Source organism: Pelodiscus sinensis, chromosome 2 (genome assembly GCF_052426305.1).
Source record: "Pelodiscus sinensis isolate ZL-2025 chromosome 2, ASM5242630v1, whole genome shotgun sequence".
NCBI classification, from domain to species: Eukaryota; Metazoa; Chordata; order Testudines; family Trionychidae; genus Pelodiscus; species Pelodiscus sinensis.
The window spans coordinates 185,971,092-185,995,325 of record NC_143053.1 but is presented as its reverse complement, the minus strand read 5'-3'; the positions used below and the strand labels follow the sequence as shown (position 1 = coordinate 185,995,325).

The window sequence follows — 24,234 nt, the reverse complement described above, 5'->3', positions numbered from 1 at the left end:
TAGTGGGCTGCGGGACTCCAGTGCTGGCGAAGTGCCGACTCCATGAGGAGTATCAAATATGATTCCCTCTTGCACTGAGTCCTGGGTTTAAAACTGTGGCATTTAGCTGGGACGTGGGCCTCGCCCATGCACTTTAAGCACGAATCATGCAGGTCACCACAGGGCATAGGCTTGGAACAATCAGCGCAGGGCTTAAAACTGTGACGCCCTGGCATGCCCCTTTGGCTAGGCAGGAACGGGATGCAACATGTGAGCCCCAACCCGAATAACTTACCTAACTATTTAACAGGGAAAGTAACTTGCATGAGAAACAAAAGGGTTTAACTAGGTGCTAACTACTTAGAACGCTTCGAATACTGCTAAGATCATGCTTGCAGGCAAGCGAGAAGGGAGCTCCAACGACAGTCATGGATGGTAAGAAGGAACTGAAGGTGTGGAGGGCCAGCAGGGATATATCTGCACCGATATAGCGGCGCCACTCCAGGGGACTCCCTGGCTGGCCCAACGCGTAGCGCTAAGGAAAAACTCTCCAGCAATCTGTGCATGCAGCGTGCACACACCTAAGTGGATTGGACATGAGCAAGCACTCAAAGATGATGACAATGTTTTGAGGAGTGGGGGGGAAAGAGGAATGGTTATATAGAATCTCTATGAGTTATGCTTTTTTAATGGATTTTATCCTATGAAATAGCATTCATGAGCAGTTATTGACATGAGGGCTCATACACAGTTGCTGACAGATTAAAAATGTTCTTTCTTGCATTGCATTTCTAGCCCATGTGCATGGTCTACAGTTAGGGCTCTACTAAATTCAGAATAATGAAAAACATATCACGGACTGTGAAATGTGGTGTCTCACCATGAAATCTGGTCTTTTATTTTTACTCTATGCTATACAGTTTTCACAGAGGAAACCAGTGTTCTGACCTAAAAGGGAGTTGTGGTTTTTTTTTTTCAAAATAATTTTAGGAGGACTATGGTATTTCCACCCTTACTTCTGTGCTGCCTTCATAGCTGGGAGGCTGGAGAATGGTAGCTGGCAAGTGGTGGCTGAGCGCCCAGCTCTGAAGGCAGTTTCCCACCAGCAGCAGTGTAGAAGGTGGTAATACCATACCATGTCCAGGACCATTCCTAGAGGAGTGTGGGGCCCGGGACAAATAAGCCTGTATGGGCCCCCATTGTTTTTTATACAGTAAAAATCTGGTTACGGTGAACTTCAAGGGCAGGTTAAATACCGGTATTAATAGGGGTTGCTGTTGCTACTGCCAGAGACTGAGCCTGAGCCCCAAGATTCTGAACAAGAAAAAGAAATACAACATGCACCTCCCATTGTTGAGTGCAGGCCCAATCCTGGCAGTCTGTGTCAAGCCTCCCTCCACGAACTTCTTGGGCTGGCCTATTGTGCTCCCCCCCACAGCCCTGACCTCACCCAGGTCAGCCTAGTACCCCCCTGCACCTTAACCCCTACCTGGGTCCAGCCTAGTGCCCCTGCATGACATGTATACTGAAATACGTGTCCCCGAGTGGTCATCCGATTTTCCACATCAAGGGACGGTTCTCACCATGCCACCCTTAATTCTGAATGGCTACATTCAAAGTTGGGTAGCTGGAGAGCAGGGGCTGACTGAGGCAGCAGTGCAGAAGAAAGGGTGGCAATGCCACACCATGCCATCATTACTTGTGTGCTGCGGCTGCTGGGCTCCTGGCCAGCAACCACTGTTCTCCAGCAGCAGCACAAGTAGTAAGGACAGCAGTACTGCAACTTTCACTATAATAACCTTGCAACCACTCCCCCAATAACTCCTTTTTGGGTCAGGACACCTTCAATTATAACAGATTTGAACAGATGAAATCATTAAATTGATTATTTTAAAAATCCTATGACCATGAAATTGACTAAAATGGACTATGAACTTGATAGGATCCTGTACAGTAGCAGTAATAACAGTAAGATGTATATTTGTGGATGAAGGAATAGAGGGCATGTACTGTTAGGCAGCTAAACTTATTTCCTCGTTTGTGTGTGTTGTATGTCAAGCACACTGTATTTGTAGCAACCTTACCTATTTCATAACTTTTGTGTACTGATATATAAAAAACCCTTATGATTGCTTGTCTTGTTTTAATACACATTACCATGATATATGAAACGAGATGACTAGTATGACATTGCCTATGAATTATCTATTGTATATGTACTATTTTATCTATAGTACCTTATATGCACTGAAATTATTCAAGTATGCATGTGCACATAAATGAGAAAGAAAAAGTTTTAGCTATAGATATACTGATACCCACATACACTAGAACTGCATACAAGCCTCAGAACACCCTGTTTAGTGTGATTTGAAGGATCTCTCTTTTCCTTGTGTGCAAAAAATCTGAACTATCAGTTTGCCTGAATAGGGAATAGTTTCAAAAGAAAAGACAATGACAAACAACCAGTGGTACTAAAGCGGAAATATAACCTTCTCTACATACAGATTTGCTCTGATTTAAATCAAGGGGTGTTTTTAAACCAGTTTAGTTAAACCAATGCAAGACTGGGTGTACTTACTCTTATTCTGATTTAAGATTGGTTTGACAATATAAAAAAGATTTAGTTTGATGTTTGGCTGCAGAAAAGACCTTCCAAACAGCACATGCTCATCAGATAAGAAAGAAAGCAGATCTTGGACAGTTAGTTTAGCAATATTCATCAATGTTGCATTATTTCCATCATGAAGAAGTTAAAGTAAAGGCTACAATTATAATGATAATTTGCAGCAGGAGGTCCAATCCAATTATACAGGTAATGTAGCTGTTAGGGACAGGGCGGGATTAAGGGGGGGGGGGTCAGCCAGGCAGCTGCCCGAGGTGCCAACCTATGGGGGGCACCTGATGGCAGCTGTAAGGGGCGCCGTGCACCCAGCCGTGCGGCGCCCCTTACAGCTGCCATTAGGCGCTGTGCAGCACCCCTTAGAGCTGTAAGGTGTGCAGCGTGCCAGGGGCTGGAGGTGCGCGCATGCGCTGTGTGTCCGGGGGTGGAGCCGCGCATGTGTCGCGTGCTCGTTGCCTGGGGCGTAAGAATGGCTCGAGCCGGCTCTGGTTAGGGATGTAAGAGAGTAGCTGACTGACTGATAAGCCTAGGCTTACTGGTTAGTCAAGTTGACTACTCTCATCCCCTACTCTTGCAGCAAGGTGTGTGTGTGGCGGGGGGGAGGGGCGGCGGGGGGGGAGGGAGGGAAGAAGCAACTTAAAAGCAGGGGTTTTTTTTTTTTGCAAGATTATTTTAGGGGGTGTAAATTGCTAAATTTAAATTAATAGGAACTATGAAATATATGAAAATCATCTTCATTCTTTCAGTCTAAAGTAGCTAGTTAACAAAAAAGCTGAAGTGTTGGGTACAGAAAGAGTAATTTAGTAGATGCTGCAAAAAGACTTTGTGATCAACACAGCTTTCACTGAAATAAATAGCGAATCTCCCATTGAGTTCTCAATAGTCGTATTTTTTTGGTTTCTTTGGTTAGTTGAGATAATGAATGTGGGATCAAAAAAAAGCCAATTTTGTTTACCCTTACTTTGAGACAAGGAGTTGATTTACTAGCAGAAATGGCAAAACACACATAATAAAGACTTTGGTTATCATCATTATCTATTGCAAAGGATTTATTTTAGAATGCAAGGGTCATGTTATGCTACAGTACCTACATGCACTGCATTAAGTTACTTACTAGTCACCTGTAGCAATTAATGCTTTGATTAGAAATAAATCATTTGCTTTAAAAATAAATCATTTATACAAGGCTCCATTACCTAAATTAAGAAAAAATATTAACTATCCTTTATCTGAAATTCTCTTACTTTGATCCAGTGGTGGTGAACATCCATTGTTCCTAGCATGACATGGCCTGTGGCACTCATACCTGAATAGTCCGTGAATACTACCGTGTGTCCTAATAATGAAACACAATTTGTAGTCACTTTCCACAACTATGTAAGCCTTAACTATACCACTGCATTTCTCCAACAGTAATTTTTCGCAGCACAGACAAAAGCTTTTGTGAGTTAAATCAATTGAAGACTCATTCTGAAAGCTTAAATACAAGGATTTTTCTACACAAACTTGATCTAGTGTTTTCCATCCTTCTCCCTGTAGTTTGACTACTTAAGTCTAATCTTATAGAGAACTATTTTTGGACAAGTATCAATATTTGGACTATAACATCTTTAGATAAGTCAAAGAACAACATATGCACTAAAGAAACAATTAGTTCAATATTATTTGTATTAAATAAAGTAATTTTAAGCTGAATATGGTAAATGTTGCCCAAAACCCCACTGTAACCCTACCCAGGGGCTTCCAGGGTTGTGAGGCTTTTCTCTACCACTTGCCCTTAAAGTAAAGTTTGTGTCTGCCTCAGCAACCTCAGTCACTGGCAATATAAGCACTCCCCCCCACTCCTTGAGGCTTCGAGCAATCTGAGCATTATCTTGGGAGTGTTCAGATCCCAGTTTACCAGTTGCACCTCTGATCACCCATTTAATAACTCAGTGTTTAAGTTTGTTTATAGTGAAATCAAATACAAGTTTATTTAACAAAGCAGAGAGAGATTGAAATAAATAAATATGGTAAACCAATGGTGACATATTAAATAAAATCATAACATGAAATCTAGTAGAGATGTTAGATAGAGCAGAATTGAATAGTCGTGTAACCAAATTAAATTTTAGCAGTTACATGACTATTCAATAGCAGCCAGTGCGCTCCCAGCGCCACTCCCAGGGAGCTCTTGTCACTCCACACTGCTGCCTCTGTATCAGACGCAGCAGCACAAGTTGGCTGGCGGGAGCCAATCTGCGAGGGGAACCAGTTTAAACAAAACAAAAAAAAAACCAAAAAAACAGTGGCAGCAGCTTCTGTCCGCAGGGGGTCCGAGCTGCCCATGGACAGAGGCTGCTCCATGCCAGAGCAGTCCCTGTCAATGGGGAGCGTGGACGCCCCGTGGACAGGGGCTGCTGCCGTGGAGCAGCCTCTGTCCACGGCAGGCCCAAGTTCACTGTGGACAGAAGCTGCTCTATGGGACTGTAGTGGGTTGGAGTGGCCACCCACTGACCCTGAGGGGGAAACGCCCCTCCCTGAGCTGTGGCAGTCTCCCCTCCCACTCTTGACGACCACAGGCAAGGTGCCTGAATCCCTCTTGAACAAGGAGCTAAATTATTTACCTGTGAATACCTGCAGTGAAGTGGTTTGCTTGTTTTCTACAGCCCCACCCTGGCACCAGGGCTGGGCTTATAAACTGCTGCCCTGTCCTGTATCAGGACAGGCTATAAACTCTGTAACTGCTGTGGCCTTCCCCTATGTAAGGCCAGGGCTACAAACTGCATTGTTACTGCAGCCCTGCCCTGCTCTAAGGCTGGGTTATAAACTACTGGGTTACTGCAGCCCCACCCTGCACTAGGACTGGGGCTACAAACTGCTTGAAAACTGCGAGGCCTGCCCTGCACCAGGGCTCGACCATAAATTGCTTGATTGCTGCAGCCCTGCCCTGCACTAGGGCCAGGCCAGAGACTGCTTGGTTATGGCCGCCTGCCCTGCACTTGGGCTGGTTTATAAATTGCTAGTGAGGTAGCTCTGCTCTGAATCGGGGCTCAAACTGGAACTGCGTGTAGTGGGTTGGTGTGGCCACCCACTGACCCCAAGGGGGACACCCCACTGGGCTACAGGGATGCAGAGCAGCCTCTGTCTGCAGGGAGCTCGGACCCTGCCATGGCAGCCTCCCCTGTGGGGCGAGGGGAAGGACACACAGGCATCGCCTGTCTTCCGCCTCTGCCTCTGTAGGAGGCATCAAAGGAGGGATAGACGGGTCTGCAGAGCTGGCTTTTGTGTGTATCAGCTCCCACCTGCCCCCCTCACCCTCTGCGCTGCTGCCTTTCTATCAGAGGCAGCAGCGCAGGGGATAGGTAAATTCTGTGCTCATGAGGAGCTGGGTGCTCCCCACATTAACTGACTCTTGCTTCCCCTTTCCTTGCTGCCTATGATATAGAGGCATTGCGGGGAGGAGCTTATTAGTTAATTGTGTAGTCGTCTACACATTGGCATCCCTACAATCTAGCTGGACTAAATGGACAGCCTACTGTCATATCTAGTAGAGTTTTGCTCACCCCAAGCTAGGCGTTCTGTGAATCTTTTTTCATGAGAGACACATGCTGTCAGTTCGCATCCTAGATGAAGGCTTTAGTGTGTCTCTGTTCTCCAAAATATACCAGACAAATCCTTTGCCTTTATGATAAAGAGAACACTCCCTTCTGTTAGTTTCCCCCTTCAGATTTGTTCTATTGTAGATTTTCCAGTCACTCAATTTGCACCTGGCTCAGTATGCGAACAGGCATACAGCCTGAGGCATACAATACACAAATGGCCAAAAAGGGAGACAAGTGTCAGTTACCTCCTTCCTGAAAGATACATCACCTCCTGGTGATCTACCTTAACACCAAAACCTTAAAAGCATAATTTTCCAATACCGGTATCTAATTTCTTAAATATTACCTGTACATACATTTCACGATGGATTATGACAAGCAGTGGACAACGCACTCATGGTAGAGACCTCACATGCCACTCTTTGGTGAACTTCCTTGCAGATATATGTGACCCAAGGTATTCCTATACGGTCCCTGTGCTGTTTGACAGCCTACTCTCCCATACATTGCGCCTGCTGAAAGGGGAGGGAGGGCAAAAGGGGCAATTGCCCCAGGGCCTGGCAATTCAAAGGGGCCTGGGGCTCCAGCTGCCACTGCAGTAGCAGCAGCAGTGTCCAGAGCCCTGGGCCTTTTAAATCTCCTGGACCAGAGTGCCAGGCTGCATGCTCCAGGCAGCACTAAGGACTGGGGGGAAGGGGCGGTCGCTGTGCACTCTAGGCAGCACTGAGGGTTGGCTCAGCAGTGCCTCTTCAGGAAGCATGGAGCTGCTCCCCCCATCCACCTTGCAAGGGCCTGCAGAGGCCAAGCACGCAAGTGTTTAGCCTGGCAAGACTTATGTTACTTGGGAGAGTGTTTTTTTCCACCCACACTCCTGAGTGACAAAAGTATTAGTGCAGACATGATTTTCATCTTCCATGAGAAAGACACAGTTGAAAGGAACATTCTTAGGGAATCATCTAAAAAACAGGAATAAAAGGAAGTAAAAGTATTCTCATAATGACCTTTAGCTACATGTATGACAGTAATGATTCCTGGGGGTGGGAGAAAAGGCTGAGACTGTGGATACAGTTAACCATTCAACTATTCACATAGGCAGAGGCCACATTTTCAGGGTCCAAGTAACAATTATATACACTCTCGTATAATCAGCATATTGATATTTCCATTGATAAACATTACCTTTCCAAAGTTCTTTACAAGATTAAATGTGGGACAATCTTGCCTATCTTTTGATTAAATAAGTGAGTTCTTAAGTTAAAGAATAATTATCCAAACCCAAGAACCTTGAGAGAGACTAAACATGAAGCCCCGGGTGCTGGCCAACAGCTATTACCTCAGATCAAGTTGCTGTATCAGAGGAGTCACATGGTAACCTTAAAGCGTTCAGAGATGCTCAATCCTTCCTGAACAGGAGATTTGATTTCAGAATGTAGGCCTTTTGGAAAATGATCTACAAGAGAAGATAACCTGATCCAAGTAAAGAATGTCCTTACAAGCCCTACTGCCCTGATAAGTGGGTATTCTGAGAATTGGTGGTTCATTTTTTTTGTCTCCTTGTTTCCAAGGAAAGATTATAATCACTGCATTGACTCACTCTTTTCCACACCCTATAAAGGAACCCAGTATTTGGTTTTGGTAGAAGGATTTTTGTCCTCCTGGGGCACTTGTTAGAATGGATCATTCTTCTTGGATACTGGTGGCATGGATGAAACCGAGAGCCTCAAATCTCACGTAGTTCCAAAAGACCCTCACTGTCAGAAAAAGCTACCTTAGAAATCTTTTGTCTGGACGGTAACTATTTGTAGATTTCTCTTCCATAATGTGAACAAGCAAATGTAGTGTTTTCACCTGTCTAGCCAATAAACCTTAAATACCTTTTATTCATCAAGAGATAAAAACAGAAGCTGATTCTAGTATTATCTAGGTCAGGAGAGCTAGCAATGGAGGACGGATCTATCAATCTTTTATAAAAATATCTTCCTAATGATTCACCCATTTCTAATCCAAAGGATCCTCTTGAAGAGCAGTCATTGTGAGGTGATCTGGGGCACTTTCTTGACAATACATCTTGATTCCTACATGTATATTTTGCTGAAGAGATGCAAAGGGATGGGGCATTCGGCCCAGATTCATATGTGCCATAAGAATAAGGGGACTGTGTATAGGAATCCCATAGGTTCTAATGTGTCTGAATCCTCATACCAAAATATTTCTCAATATCTGGAAGCATGGAGCTGACTTGTGTGAACTTTAAAAATCCTGGGTGTTGAAGCAAGGTTTAACACTTATTCTACAAATCTGTATGCTAATAAAAAAATCAGATATACTGCTTCTATGGCTGCTTATTTACAAGGAGTGTACTGTCAAGCATTCAAATTCTCAAACCTCAATTAAGGTATTCATTAAGCATTTGTGTTTAATATGGCTAATCTGAATGTCAACTTTATAATGTAACAGTAACAAGAAATGTTAAGAATCCTATTTATAATTACGTTATGCTATCTCTGATGTGTTGTGACTATTTTTCACTTGTCATTTATATTAAAAATAAATATCTATATATCACTATCGGTTCATATTACTGTAAGACAGTAGTCTCCAACCTTTTTAATCACAAGATCACTTTTTCAAAGTAAGTGCAACGTAAGAACTACCTCAAACCCAAATACTGTTGCCTTACTTCCTTTCCGCCCCTTCGAGGCCCTGCCCTTGCTCCACCTCTTCTCTAAGGCCTCACCCTGCTCACTCCATCCCCCTTCCTCTTCCATCCTCAGTCACTTTAACTGGGCTGGGGCAGGGGACTGGGTGCAGGCTCTGGTCTTGAGCCAAGGGGTTTGGAGTGTGGGTGGACTCTGGGTTTAGCCCAGAGTGGGGGTATTGGGGTTCAGGAGGAGTTTCAGGGTACAAGCTCTGGAAAGGAGTTTGGGTGCAGGAGGACTCATGTCTGGGGCAGGAGGCTGGGTGCAGGAGGGAGTTCAGGAAGCAGGCTCTGGATGGGTATGGTTTAACTGAGATGGCTTCCGGGTGGTGGAGCAGTGGGGTTAAGGCAGGCTTACTCCTGCCCTGGCCCTGCGTCACTCCTGAAAGCAGCTGGCATATACAGCTGTGGCTCCATGGCACCATGTGCTGCCCCTCATCTGCAGGCACTGAGCCCACAGCTTCTACTGGCCACGGTTTCCCATTAGTGACCAATGGGAACTGCAGGAGTGGTGTCTGCAGGCAAGGACAGCATGATATATATGTAACTCAGGCAAAATGTTCTACGTTTTCATGAGGAGCATTGTAAGATTCATACTTATCCTTACATGATTATTATAGCATGACACACAAAAGAAAAAATAGGAAATATACCTTTAACATTTCGTAGTGGTTCTGGGCTCTGCTGAGCTAACCGACATAGACTGTGTAGCTGGCTACAACGATGGGCAACACCCCAGCTTCTTTGCCATCTAAAGAAAAATATACTTCAGAATATTTCAAAGGATTATTTAAAAAAAAAAAAAAAAAGAGTGCTCAAAGGGTGCTAAAACTTTACAAAATAGCAGTAATTCACAGCAACAAAATTCACAGTCACCGAAAAGTAGTAAATAGCAAATGACCCTACTGAGACTGTGTATAAAGTGGTCTGAGTCATACAATACTCCCCTGAGGCCCAGAGGAAGCTGGCATGTATGAGTATGTCCACTGACTTTAGTTGGGTTACTCACACTGCATAAAATTAAGTAGGCTAACTAGTAACTAGCCCTTACTTAGTTATAAAGGTGTTCCACAGTAAAAGCACTGGGGAGGGGGAAAAGATTCCTTCCCCCTTGAATCCCTGAGAGTTTAGCCCAGTATTTAGATCATAAACTGGATGGGTTGATTTGGCTTGTTATTACGGGGAACTACTGTACTTGAACTGATAGTATTATGTGCATGTACCGTAAGTAAGGAAGAAAAACGTCTCTACAAAATTTCTTGTATCATATCTTGCACAAAATAGTGTCTTCAGTTTTTCTGAATTTCCAGCCAAAATAAATTATCCATTCTTGGCTGGATTCATACAGATGTCTATGATTTACAATATTTAATTAAGAGACATTAAATACATATTGAAATAAAAACGCCATCTAGATTCTAATAATCTGTAGGGCTGTGTCTAGACTCAGGGGTTTTTTTCGGGAAAAGTAGCCTTTTTCCGAAAAAACTTCACCTGCGTCTAGACTGCAGCCGCGTTCTTTCGAAATTAAATCGAAAGAACGCGGCTTTTCTTTCGACGGCGGTAAACCTCATTTCACGAGGAAGAACGCCTTCTTTCGAAAGTGCTTCTTTCGAAAGAAGGCGTTCTTGAATGTAAATAGGGCTTCTTCGAAAGAGAGCATCCAGACTCACTGGGTGCTTTCTTTCCAAAAAGCGGCTTGCTCTTTCGAAAGTTCCGCGTGCAGTCTAGACGCTCTCTTTCGAAAGAGGCTTGCAGTCTAGACATAGCCTAGGTGAGAATACAGGCAGAAGCCCTGCAGCAGAGCAGGGGGTTATCCTGTTTATTGCATCCAATGTAGCATGTATGATTAGCTTCCCTATGGACAGGTAGTATGTGTGTGCCCTCAGAGTTAGTGTACAGACTTTGAAGGCCAAGCTGAATTGGAGGAGCTAAGGGAGGTACAGAGGCACACTGATGAGGCTTTCTGGGACACTGTAGAACTGTTCCACCTCTGGTCATACAGACCCTGTGCTGTTGAAGAGGGTGAAAGGCTCAGGGAAGGAGAACATTCAACTGGAGCAGAGGGAAATGATCCCATAGTTGGGACCATTTTCCAGATGATGTGGTATCCTCTCGCACAGAAGATACCTCTCTGGGGGAGGGATCGCCAGTCATTAGGAAAAGACAGGTGTCAGTAATGGAGGACTTGAACTTTAGAAACAGACAGCTAGGTTTGCAATGACTGGGATAACTGTATGGTGACTTGCCTGCCTGGTGTGAAGGTTGTGGATCTCTTGAGACATCTAGATCGACTTATGTGTAGTGCTGGGGGAAGCCAATGGTTGTGGTACATGTAGGGAAGGATAGGGGAGATTTAGGCTGCAAGGAAAGAGACTGAAATCTAGGAGGACCTCAATGGTAGAGTTTCCTGAAATGCTTCCAGTTCCACACACAGGGCTAGGTAGGCAGGCAGAACTGCAGGGTCTTAATGGGTGGATTAACTAGGGTGGTAGTGTAGACATACCCAGAGAGTCCAGGCTTCTAATCCGAACTAGCTGTACTCCTCGTGGAAGCCTAATCCGAACTAGCTACTCCGTGCCGCGTGTAGCCGCGCGGCACGGGGTTCGAACTAGCCGGGATTTAAAAATGGCGGCGCCCGGCTTATGGAAATGAAGCCCGGGAAATTCAAATCCCGGGCTTCATTTGCAAGTGCGGTATGCCTACATTACCCTCCTAGTTCGAATTAGGAGGGTAGTGTAGACATACCCCCACCGACTAATAAGCAAGCCAAAAGGAGGTTCTTTGTTCCCCAAGAGGGCAACGAGCACCTGTTTTCTCGCCCTCCAGGCTCCCTGGTGGTACAAGCCATCAACCACAGGGAAAGACAAGGCCATCCCGCTGCCACCCCTAAGAACAGGGTGGCCAAGAAGACTGACTGGCTAGGCAGAAAAGTCTACGCATCCGGGGGTATCCAGTACCACATCGCCAATCAGCAGGTCCTCTTGTCATGTTACACCTATAATACCTGGGAGTCCATGGACAAGTTCATGGACCTGCTCCCCAGGAACTCCCTCTCGGAGTTTAAGGCTCTCCATGAGGAGGGGAGAGCAATCTCCAGAGCAGCACTTCAGGTGGCTCTCAACATGGCAGATGCCGCTGCCCGAGTGATGGCCACAGGTGTGGTCCTATGAAGTAGTTCCTGGCTCCAGGGTTCTGGAGTTCCCCCGGTGCTCCAAAACACCCTCCAAGACCGCCCGTTTGAGGGCCCTTCACTCTTCTCTGAGGCTTCATGGCCTCAAGGATACCCAGGCTCAAATCCTCACCAATATACATTAATTGGGACCTGAGTGAAAGACAGGTTATTGGCAAAGCATGTCAATTAATTAAAAATAAAGCTTAGAGGCTAAAAGAATGGAAGAAACCACTACAGCTGGGACTATATAAGCAGACAGGAAGTTAATGCTACGGAGGCAAGTAGGGAGTCTGAAGGAAGGCAGAACAAGATAGGACTGGCTGCTGCTGCTAATACTGTACCATTATCCAGAAGCAAGTGAAGAAGCTCACAACTGACTGTAAGCACTATGTAAATAATGCTCCAGGCTGTGGCCTTCTGAAGGAATATAAAGCACATTGGTGGTTATGATGACCTGGAGTTGTGGTGGTCAGTTACTGAGGCTGGAAATGACTCTCAGGGGACTAACCTATGACACAACCACGCACAAGTTTTCTGAAATGTGCATCCCAAACAAAGAGAAAAAACTTGAAGGAAAGGCTCTACACCAGGTGGATAAATAACAACCTCAAAAAGATTATTAGGAATAAGCAGGGAGCCTATAAAGAATGGAAAAACCTCTAACATCCTTGAGGTTAGAAAATGTAAGAACTAAACTAGAATTGTTAAAAATCAAGATGTATTAACTCTTGCAAAGGAAATTAAAATAATCTTTAGTTTATATAAAAGGGTGAAGTTGGGCTTCTATGCAGTGTGGATGGGAAGGAAATTAAAGATAATCTAGATATGGCTCTAACTAAATTAATTCTTTGCTCTGCTTTTCAATAAGGATGATAATATGGAACATGAAAGCATGATGGAAATGAGTGTCTAGAAATGGAAATTACTGCATCTAAGCTGGAAGAAAACCAGAAAGGTCAACGTGCTCAGGGGTCTGAATAATTTCCATTCCAAAATATGAAAGAATAGTTAATGTCATACCTATATTTAAGAAAGGGGATAAATGTCATCCAGGTAGTCAGAATAAATAGGTCTGTAACTACTGTATAGAGCTTTAGAACACATTGTGAAGGAAAGAGCAAGTTCATGGGAGACAAATGCTAAAGGGGATGTAATGCAACATGGATTTGTCAAAAGTAGATCACCTCAAACTAACCTGATTTCCTTCTTTCAGAAAATACATTATTTTAGATAAGGGAAATGGAGTTCCTGGATTTCAGTAAAGCATCTGATATGGTACTACATGAAAAATTATTAGTTAAATTAGGGAAGATGTGTATCAGTACAAGATCTGTAAGATGGATAAGGATCTGGCTAAAAGGGGAGAAGGCTATGGTTTGTGCTGAAAGGTGAACTATTGGACTGGAGGGAGGTTACTCGTGGAGTTCCTCAAGGATTGGTTTTGTGAGCAATCTTACTCAATATTTTTATTAATGATCTTGGCATAGAAAGTAGGTGCATGCTAATAAAATCTGCTGATGATACTAAGTTGGGGGGCACTGTCAATACAGAGGAAGATTGGAACATTATACAGGAAGATCTGGACTGGCTTGAAGACTGGAGTGACAGAAATGGGATATTTGGTGAAAATCAGGAATTTAAGAGTCTAGTAAAATGTTTTGCTACAAGTAGTGCCTCATCAGTTGGAAGCAATTGAGGAGAAGAAAGACCTGGATGTATGGCTTGGACCACAGGATGATTATGAGCCATTTGTATGAAGCAGCAGTGAGAAAAGGTAAATGAGATTCAAGGATGTATCAGGTAAGACATTTCCAATGTAGATAGACACATCATAATGCCAGGTACAAGGCACTGATATCATTTGGAATAACACATACAACTTTGGTTACCCATGTTGGTTATCCATGTTCAAGACAGATGAATTCAAACCAGAATAGGTGCAGAGAAGAGTTAATAAGTTGATCGGGGAACAAAGGGTCTAATTTTATGACAGGAGACTAGAAGAGCTTGGCTCATTAACGCTAGCAAAAGAAGGTTGTTTTTATAAAGATACTAAGATGGTAAATACAAGTGAGGGTGAAGAGCTATTTAAGCTAAAGAACAGTGTTGGCATAAGAACAAATGGATGTAACATCACCATAATCAAATTCAGGCTGGAAATTAGAAGAAAGTTCCTAACAATGAAATGGGTGAGGTTCTGGACAAACCTCCTATTGGAATTTGTAGAGGCAAACAACTTACTTCGTTTCAAGAGGAAGCTGTACAAATTTATGAGTGAGCTTGTATGATGGGTTTGCTTGTGACAGTAAGGGGCAGTACCCCTGGTGCTCAATTCCAGTTTGTCTGTCCCTAAAAGCATATGTTTCCGGGTTTCAGGCAGCCACCTGCAGGGGACAGGAAAGGATATTTCCTCAGGTCTACCCCTTTCACTTAGCAGATTCTGGGTTTTCTTAATATAGTTCCCGTGAAGCATCAGGGACAGCCATAGCTGGAGAGGGATATTGGACAGGGAGGACTAGGACTCTGAGGTGGCACCAAGCATGCTCTCTTTCAAATGCCTGGCTGACTGGCTTTTGCTCATATCCTTAGAGTCTTAGTGACTGCCATATGTGGGGCTAGAAAAAAAATGTTGGGGGGTTTTCACTTTCCCCTGTAGTGTGTGGGTGCTGGTCATTTGTAAGGATTATCTGAGTATTTCTCACAATCATTTCGCTGTCGATGGTGCATCTTGGTTCCTCCTATTTTCTGCCTGTGGCACACACCAGTCTTTTGTGGGCTGAAATACTTCAGTTTAATTTCAGTTGTTGCATTTACTGTGTGGCTTGTGATATACAGAAGGTCAGAATGGGGTGCCAATTTGGCTTTAAACTCTATGTTACTGTACTAAAAGCTATTTAACACCAAGCTTTCACCGTATGCCCTGAAGAGACACAACTCATTAATATTTGAGAAAAACAATGTGTTTTCTAAGCAATATTTGGGGGTTAAATCCAAATGCAGAGCCCAGCTTGCTTTTTAAAACTATGACAATATTCCCTCAATGGACTCTTGTTTCTGATATTTTGGACAATACCTTTACTAAGTATTCACAGGTTGTCAACAAGCACCATATGCAACATCAAAGAGAAGTTAAGTTGTTTAAACAAAGTTTGCTATACAGCCTCTCTCCGAGTTACGGACCAAATACTTGGCCGTAACTTGATCTGTTCATAACTCGGACCCCACTGAGTTACATAGCGACCGCGCTGTCCATTAGCGCAGGTCGTGTTCGTAACTCGGGGACCGCCTTTACAACTGCTCCATGGGAGCTTTGGTCGTAAATGTGAACGGTCGTAACCGTTCGCAACTCGGGGACCAGCTGTATAAGCAAGTTCAAGCCTCAACTCAGGAAAGTAATTTTATCCAGGAAAGTACTTAAAATTAAACATGTGATTACTAACTACAACAGAATCGAAGCACATGCATTTTCCCGAATTGCCGACTATGTTCTTAGTAGTACAATCTCCTGACGTATAAACAAGATTAGGTCTAATTTAGATATTGGTAAATTCAAGTTTTTAGTCCCATACAATTCTGATGAAAATATACATTTTCATTGAAGAACCACTTTAATGACTACATACAAAATAGAAGTTTTACTGAAATAAGTTTTTTAAAGCTTAATTGCACTACTTGTTTTTTTGTTTGTGTGGCCTTATAAAATTGTAAATTATGCTTGTTTTGACACTTTTAAGTTAGATCTCCTGTTCTTCATTACCTGATATCAGACAATTGCAGCTGATGAGCAAGTTCATCTTTTAAACGGCTAAGTTCTTCCCTAAGTGGTAAGCTGCTTCTCAGCTTTTTTATTGCACTTTTTCCACTATTATCTAACCAGGAGCTGTAAAAAAAGAAAAATATATAGCTATTCAAGACTATTTTTCTCAGGCACACTATATTACTAGTTAAAAGCATTGTCCACTTTAAGAATTTATATCAAGTTACCCAATCAGGTAATGTTTTAAAAGAATCATTTTTTTAATAGAAAAGAGTAAATCTATTTTTAGTGCAGTGGTTCTCAAACTTTTGGAACCCATGAACACCTCTCTCAAAAATGTCAAATCTCAAAAGCCACCTACTAACAATGAATAATTTCCAGGCATTTTCTCCCTTATCTGAGTATAAACTGTAAAAGCTGTGATCTTGGAAATATAAAATTTGTTTTTTGTTACATGCTTATTTACACTATTTATCATTACATTAATTTTATTATATCATGAAAATTGCAGCACTTTTCCAAGATGTCACTAGAGACCCTTGATCACTGAATACATGTAAGGACATATTTTATATAAATCATATTTTCTTAATAAGCGATTTTCCAGGACCATTATGATCATTTGACTTACATCTTCCATACTCTGGACCTGACAAAACACTAGCTGATGTTGAATGTTAATTTTCTCATGTCTTTACTCTGTTTTCAGCCACTTAGAATCATAGAATACTTAGGACTGGAAGGGACCTCAAGAGGTCATTGAGCCCAATCCCCTGCCCTCATGGCAGGATCAAATACTGTCTAGACCATCCCTGATAGACATTTATCTAACCTACTCTTAAATATCTTCGCAGATGGAGATTCCACAACCTCCCTGGGCAATTTATTCGTGTTTGACTACCCTGACAGTTAGGAACTTTTTCCTAATGTCCAACCTAAACCTCCCTTGCTGCAGTTTAAGCCCATTGCTTCTTGTTCTATCCCAGAGGCCAAGATGAACATGTTTTCTCCCTCCTCCTTATGACACCCTTTTAGATACCTGAAAACTGCTATCATGTCCCCCCTCAATCTTCTCTTTTCTAAACTAAACAAACCCAATTCTTTCAGCCTTCCTTCACAGATCATGTTCTCTAGACCTTTAATCATTCTTGTTGCTCTTATCTGGACCCTCTCCAATTTCTCCACATCTTTCTTGAAATGCTGTGCCCAGAACTGGACACAATACTCCAACTGAGGCCTAACCAGCGCAGAGTAGAGTGGAAGAATGACTTCTCCTGTCTTGCTCACAACACACCTGTTAATGCATCCCAGAATCACGTTTGATCTTTTTGCAACAGCATCGTACTGCTGACTCGTATTTAGCTTGTGGTCCACCATAACCCCTAGATCCCTTTCTGCTGTACTACTTCCTAGACAGTTGCTTCCCATTCTGTGTGTGTGAAACTATTTGTTCCTTCCTAAGTGGAGCACTTTGCATTTGTCTTTATTAAACTTCATCCTGTTTACCTCAGACCATTTCTCCAATTTGTCCAGATCATTTTGAATTATGATAGAAATGTAGCCGTGTTAGTCTGGTGTAGCTGAAACAAAAAACAGGACTATGTAGCACTTTAAAGACTAACAAGATGGTTTATTAGGTGATGAGCTTTCATGGGCCAGACCCACTTCCTCAGACCAAATAGTGGAAGAAAATTGTCACAACCATATAAACCAAAGGATACAATTAAAAAAATGAACACATATGAAAAGGACAAATCAAATTTCAGAACAGAAGGGGGATCCTCTGAACTGTCATTCATGCTCAAATTCGACACTTTACGCTTAGATTTCAACAAAGACTCTAATTACCTTACCCATTACAAAGATAGCTTCCCCAATTATCACCTCTAATATCATTAGCTCACAGACATTTACCTTCCCCCCCTCCTCATGCCTCTTCTGCACCTTGGTAGAATGCACAGTGACTGGAGATGCAGGAACCCTTGCCAGGTTGTAGCATTCATATTGCTATCCATGATGAGATGTGTTGCGAGGAGACAGGCTGACCTTTCATTCTGTCTGCTACTGATAAATGGAATGATTTCCTAAACTGTTTCATTATCCTGCACTGCATCTATATTGCACAGTCTTGCGCAAGAACATATGCAAATGAGGCACAGCAATGACTATCGCCATGCCTCATTTGCATACTTGAACCGCCATTTTTGCACAAAGGGCTTTTGTGCAAGAAGGAGCAGTCTACGCTGCCCCTTCTTGCGCAAAAAGCCCCTCTTGAGCAAGAGCCGTTCTGCTGATTATTTTTGGGCAGAATGACTCTTGTGCAAGAGGGGGATTTTGCACAAGAAGAAGCAGTGTAGACTGCTCCTTCTTGCGCAAAAGCTCCTTGCGCAAAATGGCGGCTCATTAAGGATGCAAATGAGGTGCAGCAATATTCATTGCCGCACCTCATTTGCACATGTTCTTGCGCAAGACAGGGGAATGTAGACATAGCCTAGATGTATAAGGCCAGCATCCTGCAGATATCCAGAGAGTGAAGTCTCTGATGCCTGCTGCTGGAATGCGGGTTTGGCTAGGCTAGAACACCAGTAGAAAGATATTCTGGTTGATGTGAAACTGTCACAAACTTCAGGAGGGAAGTGGGATGATGCTTGAACTGCTTCTTGTCTTTATAGAACACACTGTAAGGGGGCTTGGATGTTCAGGCTCTAAGCTCAGACACTCTCCTGGCCAAGATTATTGCTACCAGGAACATCCTTGTATGAGAGGTAAGAGTAAGGAGCATGTCATCAACACTTCAAAAAGTGGCTGAAGTCCCAGGAAGGAATAGGCTGATGGATGTGCAGCTATAGCCTGTTGAGGCCTTTTAAAAACTTGCTGATTATCGGGTTAGCAAACACTGAACAGCCCTCCACACCTGGATGGAAGGTTGAGATGGTAGCTAAGTGCACCCTTACTGATGACAATGAAAGCCCCATCTGCTTTGGAGGAGGTAGTTCAGAATAAGTGGCATTGAGGTTAGTGGTGGGGAAGAATGTCACTGCACTAACCAGATTGAAAATCTCTTCCACTTGGTAAGGTAGGTAGCTCCCAGAGGGTTTCTTTCTGCTAAAGAGAACTTGCCTAACTTGGTCTGAACAGGAAAGCTCCATTGGATTTAAACACAGAGCACCCACACCATGAGGTGAAAGGATTTGAGGTTAGGATGTTGGAGGTGATCCTGATCCTACATCTGAAGGTCCAGGAAAAGTGGAAGGGTGACTGGTATTTCCACAACATGTCTATGAGAGATGTGTATCAGTGCTAAGGGGGCCAGGCTCGTGCTATCAGTATGACCTGAGCTTGTTCCCTCCGGATTTTGAGAAGTACCTCTGGATCTTGAGAAGTGGCTCTTTGCAGAAATGACCCACCTGCTTCTTATGGCTTTCTCCACAAGACTGGACTCTCTCTCTCTCTCTCTGCCTATTTATAGGGTGTCTGCTGAACTCTCACGTCATCTTTTTTTTGTCTCCCCTCTCTGGTAGATAACTATCTAATGTCCACCCAATTGGCTTTTAACTCTTTCTTGCCAGTGATGGGGATTCAGTCCATCACAGGAAGGTATTTTGACTGAATTGCAATTCTGATGCCACTTCAAGCAATAAACGGACTTCTCAGGGCTTGCCCACATAGACACTACTGCATAGCAAGTCAGGATATGACACTTACAGTACACTAGTTTGCCATGCATTAACTGGCCCTGTGGATCTTGTTACTGCACAATAAAAGATTTGTAATGATATGCAGTTCATGAAAGTATACTGTGGAACTACTAGTGCACAGCAGTAGTCTGTATAGCCAGTCAGCGAGCAGCCAGCTAATGTGCTGTAGATTCTTATGTGGCAAGCCAGAGTGTGAAGTTGAAATTGTTGGCATGTCAACAAGGTATATTGTTTACTAGTAGGAATACAGTTAGATAGCAAATGTTATCTTTAAACACACACACAAAATAAAATAAAACTTTAAATGGTGCTTGTAATTCTGGTTGGCAACCTGGTAGTGCTTTTACTATACAGTACCTGGAAAAATATTTGAGACACTCTGAAATACTAATTTATTTGAATCTTTCTCTAAGAGATAAATAATGATCTCCTTTATTGTATTTACCCTTTTAAACCATTTTAGCTATCCAAATGCTCTCTATACACAACTGATTAACTTCAATTTGTTTTTACAAGAGCAATATTATATTCCACCAATAAGTAAATGTACTAAACTCAAGCAAGAAAAAGGTCCATCTTCAAGTGACAATTTATATAAATTATGAAGTAATCATAACAGGCTCATGATATAGGAAAAAAGGATGTACAAATTGCATGTGGGCAGAAAGCTCATGAACTTAGATTAGTTTTTTTACAGTATAGTAGTAAAATGACCTTATCTGCAAGGTACCCTGCAGACCTTATGCTCTAATTTATTTGGCACATGGCATGAACACCGCACATTTTAAATTATTATATTAGAGCAAATAAAATTAAATGGTATACTTTTTTTTTGTTTCAATTCATTTTTTTTAAAGTGTCATATGATCAGTTCTTCAGAAATTAGTAGTAAGCTCAATTCAGAGTTTATAAACAATAAAGAGTACTAAGCAATATTGAGAAGTTGATTTTTAAATCACAACATATACAGTAATACATTTAGTGTAAGTTAACTGTATATGTTAATCGCCAAAGCTTTGGATATTTAAGATGGTACCCTAAGGTGTTACAAGATGTTACAAGTTTAGACACAAAAAGATATTTTTAGGCACCAAAAAAAACACAGACAATACAGATTCAGAGCATTTTACAGGGCTTAATAACATGGTGCACAATTGATGTCTCCACTCAGCAGATTTAAATCTATTATTTTGTGCTCCAAAAGATGTAAATAAATTACAGGCAGTCCCCGACTTACGCGGATCCGACTTGTGTCGGATCTGCAGTTACAAACGGGGCTGCCCTGGAGGACATGGACTGCGGGACCTCGAGGTCCTGCCGCCCGTGTACTCCGGGGCTTTCTCCGCGTCTCCCTGGTCTGCAGACCAGGAAGACGCGGAGCAAAGCCGCTGCCCGAACGCCCCCCCCCCCCCCCCCGCAGCTTTGCAAAGCCTGGGGAAGCCCCCCCGCGGCTTTGCAAAGCCTGGGGAAGCCGGCAGCGGAGCAGCCCAGGCGCGCCTGGGCTGCTCCGCTGCTGGCTTCCCCGAGGCTTTGCTCCCCATCTCCCTGGTCTGCTGGTCTGCAGCAGACCAGGGAGACTGGGAGCAAAGCCGTGGAGGACCCAGGCGGCGGGACCGCGGTGCGTCTCGGTCCGCCACCCGCGTCTTCCTGGTCTGCTGGGGTGGGGCGCAGCTAGTACCCCCCCCCCCAGCAGACTAGGCTTTTCTCCAGAAGCCTGTGGCAGAGCAGCTGGGGCTCTGCTGGTTGGTCCCGCAGCGCCGCTCTGGGCGCTACTGGACCAACCCGGCAGCACCCCAGCTGCTCTGCCCCAGGCGTCCCCAAGTCAGCTGCTGCTGAAACTGACCAGCGCTGACTACAGGAAGCCCGAGGTAGAGTTGTTCTGCCCCGGCTTCCTGGAATCAGCTGCTGATCAGTTTCAGCAGCAGCTGACTTGGGGACACTTGGGGTTCTTAAGTTGATTCTGTATGTAAGTCAGAACTGGCGGTCAGTTTCAGCAGCGGCTGAATCTGGACGCCAGTTCCGACTTACATACAGATTCAACTTAAGAACAAACCTACAGTCCCTATCTTGTACGTAACCCGGGGACTGCCTGTATTATAAGAAGTAGAGTACTGTCTGAATTATAACACCTGGAAAAAATCTGTTGATTCCACTAGTGAATCTATAGTGGTATTCCATAGCAAATCAGTTAAAAACTAGGATTAAACATGCACATTTGAAACAACTGAACATGCATGATCCATGACATTCCTTGGCTTTTTGCCTATCATTCACCAGACTGTATGATTAATGCACTTGCTCATTTGAGCACCCTTCAGTTATTTCACTATAGGGTAAGGAACAATACTTGGAGTGATAACTTAGCAGTTTGTCCAAAATTCGTAACCTCCCTATTTTACTACTATTAAAATCAGACTATTTAATGTATACTACAAAAGACTAGTTTAGTTAAATAAAAACTTTTACCTACATTAGAGTAGTTTCCACTCTCTGGGCTTGTTCTAGTTCCTCCTCGGGATCCTTGAATCCAGTAAATGAGTAATAAGTCTTATCCCATTTGATAGACCTGTAAAATGTCCCTTTGACTTCTTTGTGAGGCTGAGAATTCACATTAGCATTCAAACTTTGGACATGCTCAGTAGATAAGCTGCAGGAGTTGAGAATGTCTAATACTGTGCTTAGTAGATCTCTGGTATGCAAAGTAAAAGTGACGGCTCGAAAACCTATAAAATGCAACCCTCAAAACAATTAATATTATATTCAACAAAAAAGCAGAGCTTTTCAATACATTTACATTGTTTCATTCTTGTCTTAACGCTAAAACAAACCATACATTATATGACAAATGTCATAGTTCAATTATAACATTTAACAAATACTGCAGATTTCAAACTATCTTCATGGCAGAAGGCATCAGAATATAGTTTAATATTTACAATTGTACAAGTCCAGAGCTAAAACTATTAGGATTTTTTAACTATCTGTCTCAATGGGGAAGTCTGAAGCTTATCTGCAATTGGGACAAATAAAAAATAAATACAAAGAGGCACAAACACTGCTATGGCTTCAACTCTAACAGTTTTGTCCAATAATCCTTTATAGAAGATTAAAAAAAAACCATTACAGGCAGTCCCCGGGTTACATCAATCCGACTTACGTCGGATCCCTAGTTACAAACGGGGGGGGGGGGGAGCGCAACTAGTGCGGGGTGCCTCCCCCACTGTCGCCGCCTCCAGCGGCGCGGGGGGAGCTTCCCCCCAGCAGACCAGGGAGATGCGGAGCTAGCGCCAGTCCCCTCCCCCCAGCAGTCCAGGAAGACACGGAGCGGCTTTTCTCGCCGCGGAGGACACGGGTCTGCTGGGGGGAACAAGACACCAGCCAAAAGGGGGCACCGCGGAGCAGAAAAATTAATTTCCTAGGGAACAGCAGGAGCAGCAGGCAGTGAGACCCATGGTGTTACAGTCCCCACCTTGGGAGCAACAGCTCTTTCCCTCTTCAGCACTAGAGCTGCAAGTATCTTGTTAGCGTCACGTGAAATTAACAAGTCTCTTCCAGCCTGGCAGAGGTGAAGCTGAAAAATTACCCAGTGGAGTGGGTGGGCAAGAATGGGGAGGAGCAGGACAGAAGGGAAGAGGGGATAAGCCCCAACCCCACATCCTGGCTGGAGCGGAGCAGGGTAAGCCCCGAAGGGATGGGTCTGGTTGCAAAGTGGGTGAGTGGACAATGAGGACCCACCTGTGGCTAAACTCCTGTTCCCAACACAGAATTTTTCTTTAAAATTAATCCTGTGGATAAATTCACACACACACTTCACAGGAAGGGATTTCCATTTTCTGCTCAGCAGAATACAACAACAGCTTTGATTGTATCAATATTTCACTGTGCTCTCCAATTGATTACACTTAATACCCATTTCACTGAACCATCTGTAGCAAATTCTATTTGGAACAGTAATATTCATTGAATAAACTTTTTTTAGTTATAAAAAACAAAGATTCTGACTATTAAATGAATAACTGGGATCTTTCAGGTACCCCAAAAGGAAGATTTGGATATAGCATGAAACACTGAAACTTATGATCAATTTTTAATTAAAATATCAACCAAAAAAACCTTCATATCAAAACAGTATGTGTTTTTTCTTAGAATAAGGAAGTTATATGAGAATCAGGGTCTTTTCCACCTAATTTCAGCTCCCCGTCCCCCTCCCCAAAATATGTACCAGTTCCGATTTACATACAAATTCAACTTAAGAACAAACCTACAGTCCCTATCTTGTACGTAACCCGGGGACTGCCTGTACTTTGTATTAAATGCAACATAGATTGGCAAGGATATAAGGCCACTTCACAAAGAGAAAACCTCAAAACCTATACAATTCAAGAGAGAAGCATTACACTTGTTAGATAGAGAAACTAAGACACAGATGTTAATGGACTCGCAGAGTGTCACAAGTCAGTGGTAGAGGCAGAAACAGAAACACATATACCTAGTGCCCACTGTTCTGACTACAAAATAAAACCACTTTAGTCTGAGATATAAGTGGCTCAAATATCACTATTCTTCTCTGCAGGCTAGTCTGATTTTCTTCTCACTGAAGGCTCACTCAAAATTAATTGTGTGAGAATTTTCTGGCCATAGGAACATAAATTAAAATGCAGCCTAACACTTCATTAAACAAAATTGTACAAAAAATCTGAGGAAAATTAAGAGAGAGTCA

The 24,234-nt window shown here is 43.1% G+C and overlaps 1 protein-coding gene across 4 annotated transcripts in view; it reads right to left on the bottom strand.

Annotated features, from left to right (window-relative positions):
* Positions 1-24,234, bottom strand: part of TCAIM (T cell activation inhibitor, mitochondrial) — a 49,373-nt gene that overhangs the window by 11,802 nt on the left and 13,337 nt on the right. For all 4 annotated transcript variants that reach the window (XM_006134291.5, XM_006134290.5, XM_006134292.5 and 1 more), the window contains exons 5-8: positions 21,985-22,237; positions 15,817-15,939; positions 9,538-9,635; positions 3,847-3,938 (exon numbers count right to left, since the gene is read on the bottom strand). In XM_006134291.5, coding sequence (XP_006134353.3) covers positions 3,847-3,938; positions 9,538-9,635; positions 15,817-15,939; positions 21,985-22,237 — 566 coding nt within the window. The remainder of the gene's footprint in view (positions 1-3,846; positions 3,939-9,537; positions 9,636-15,816; positions 15,940-21,984; positions 22,238-24,234) is intronic.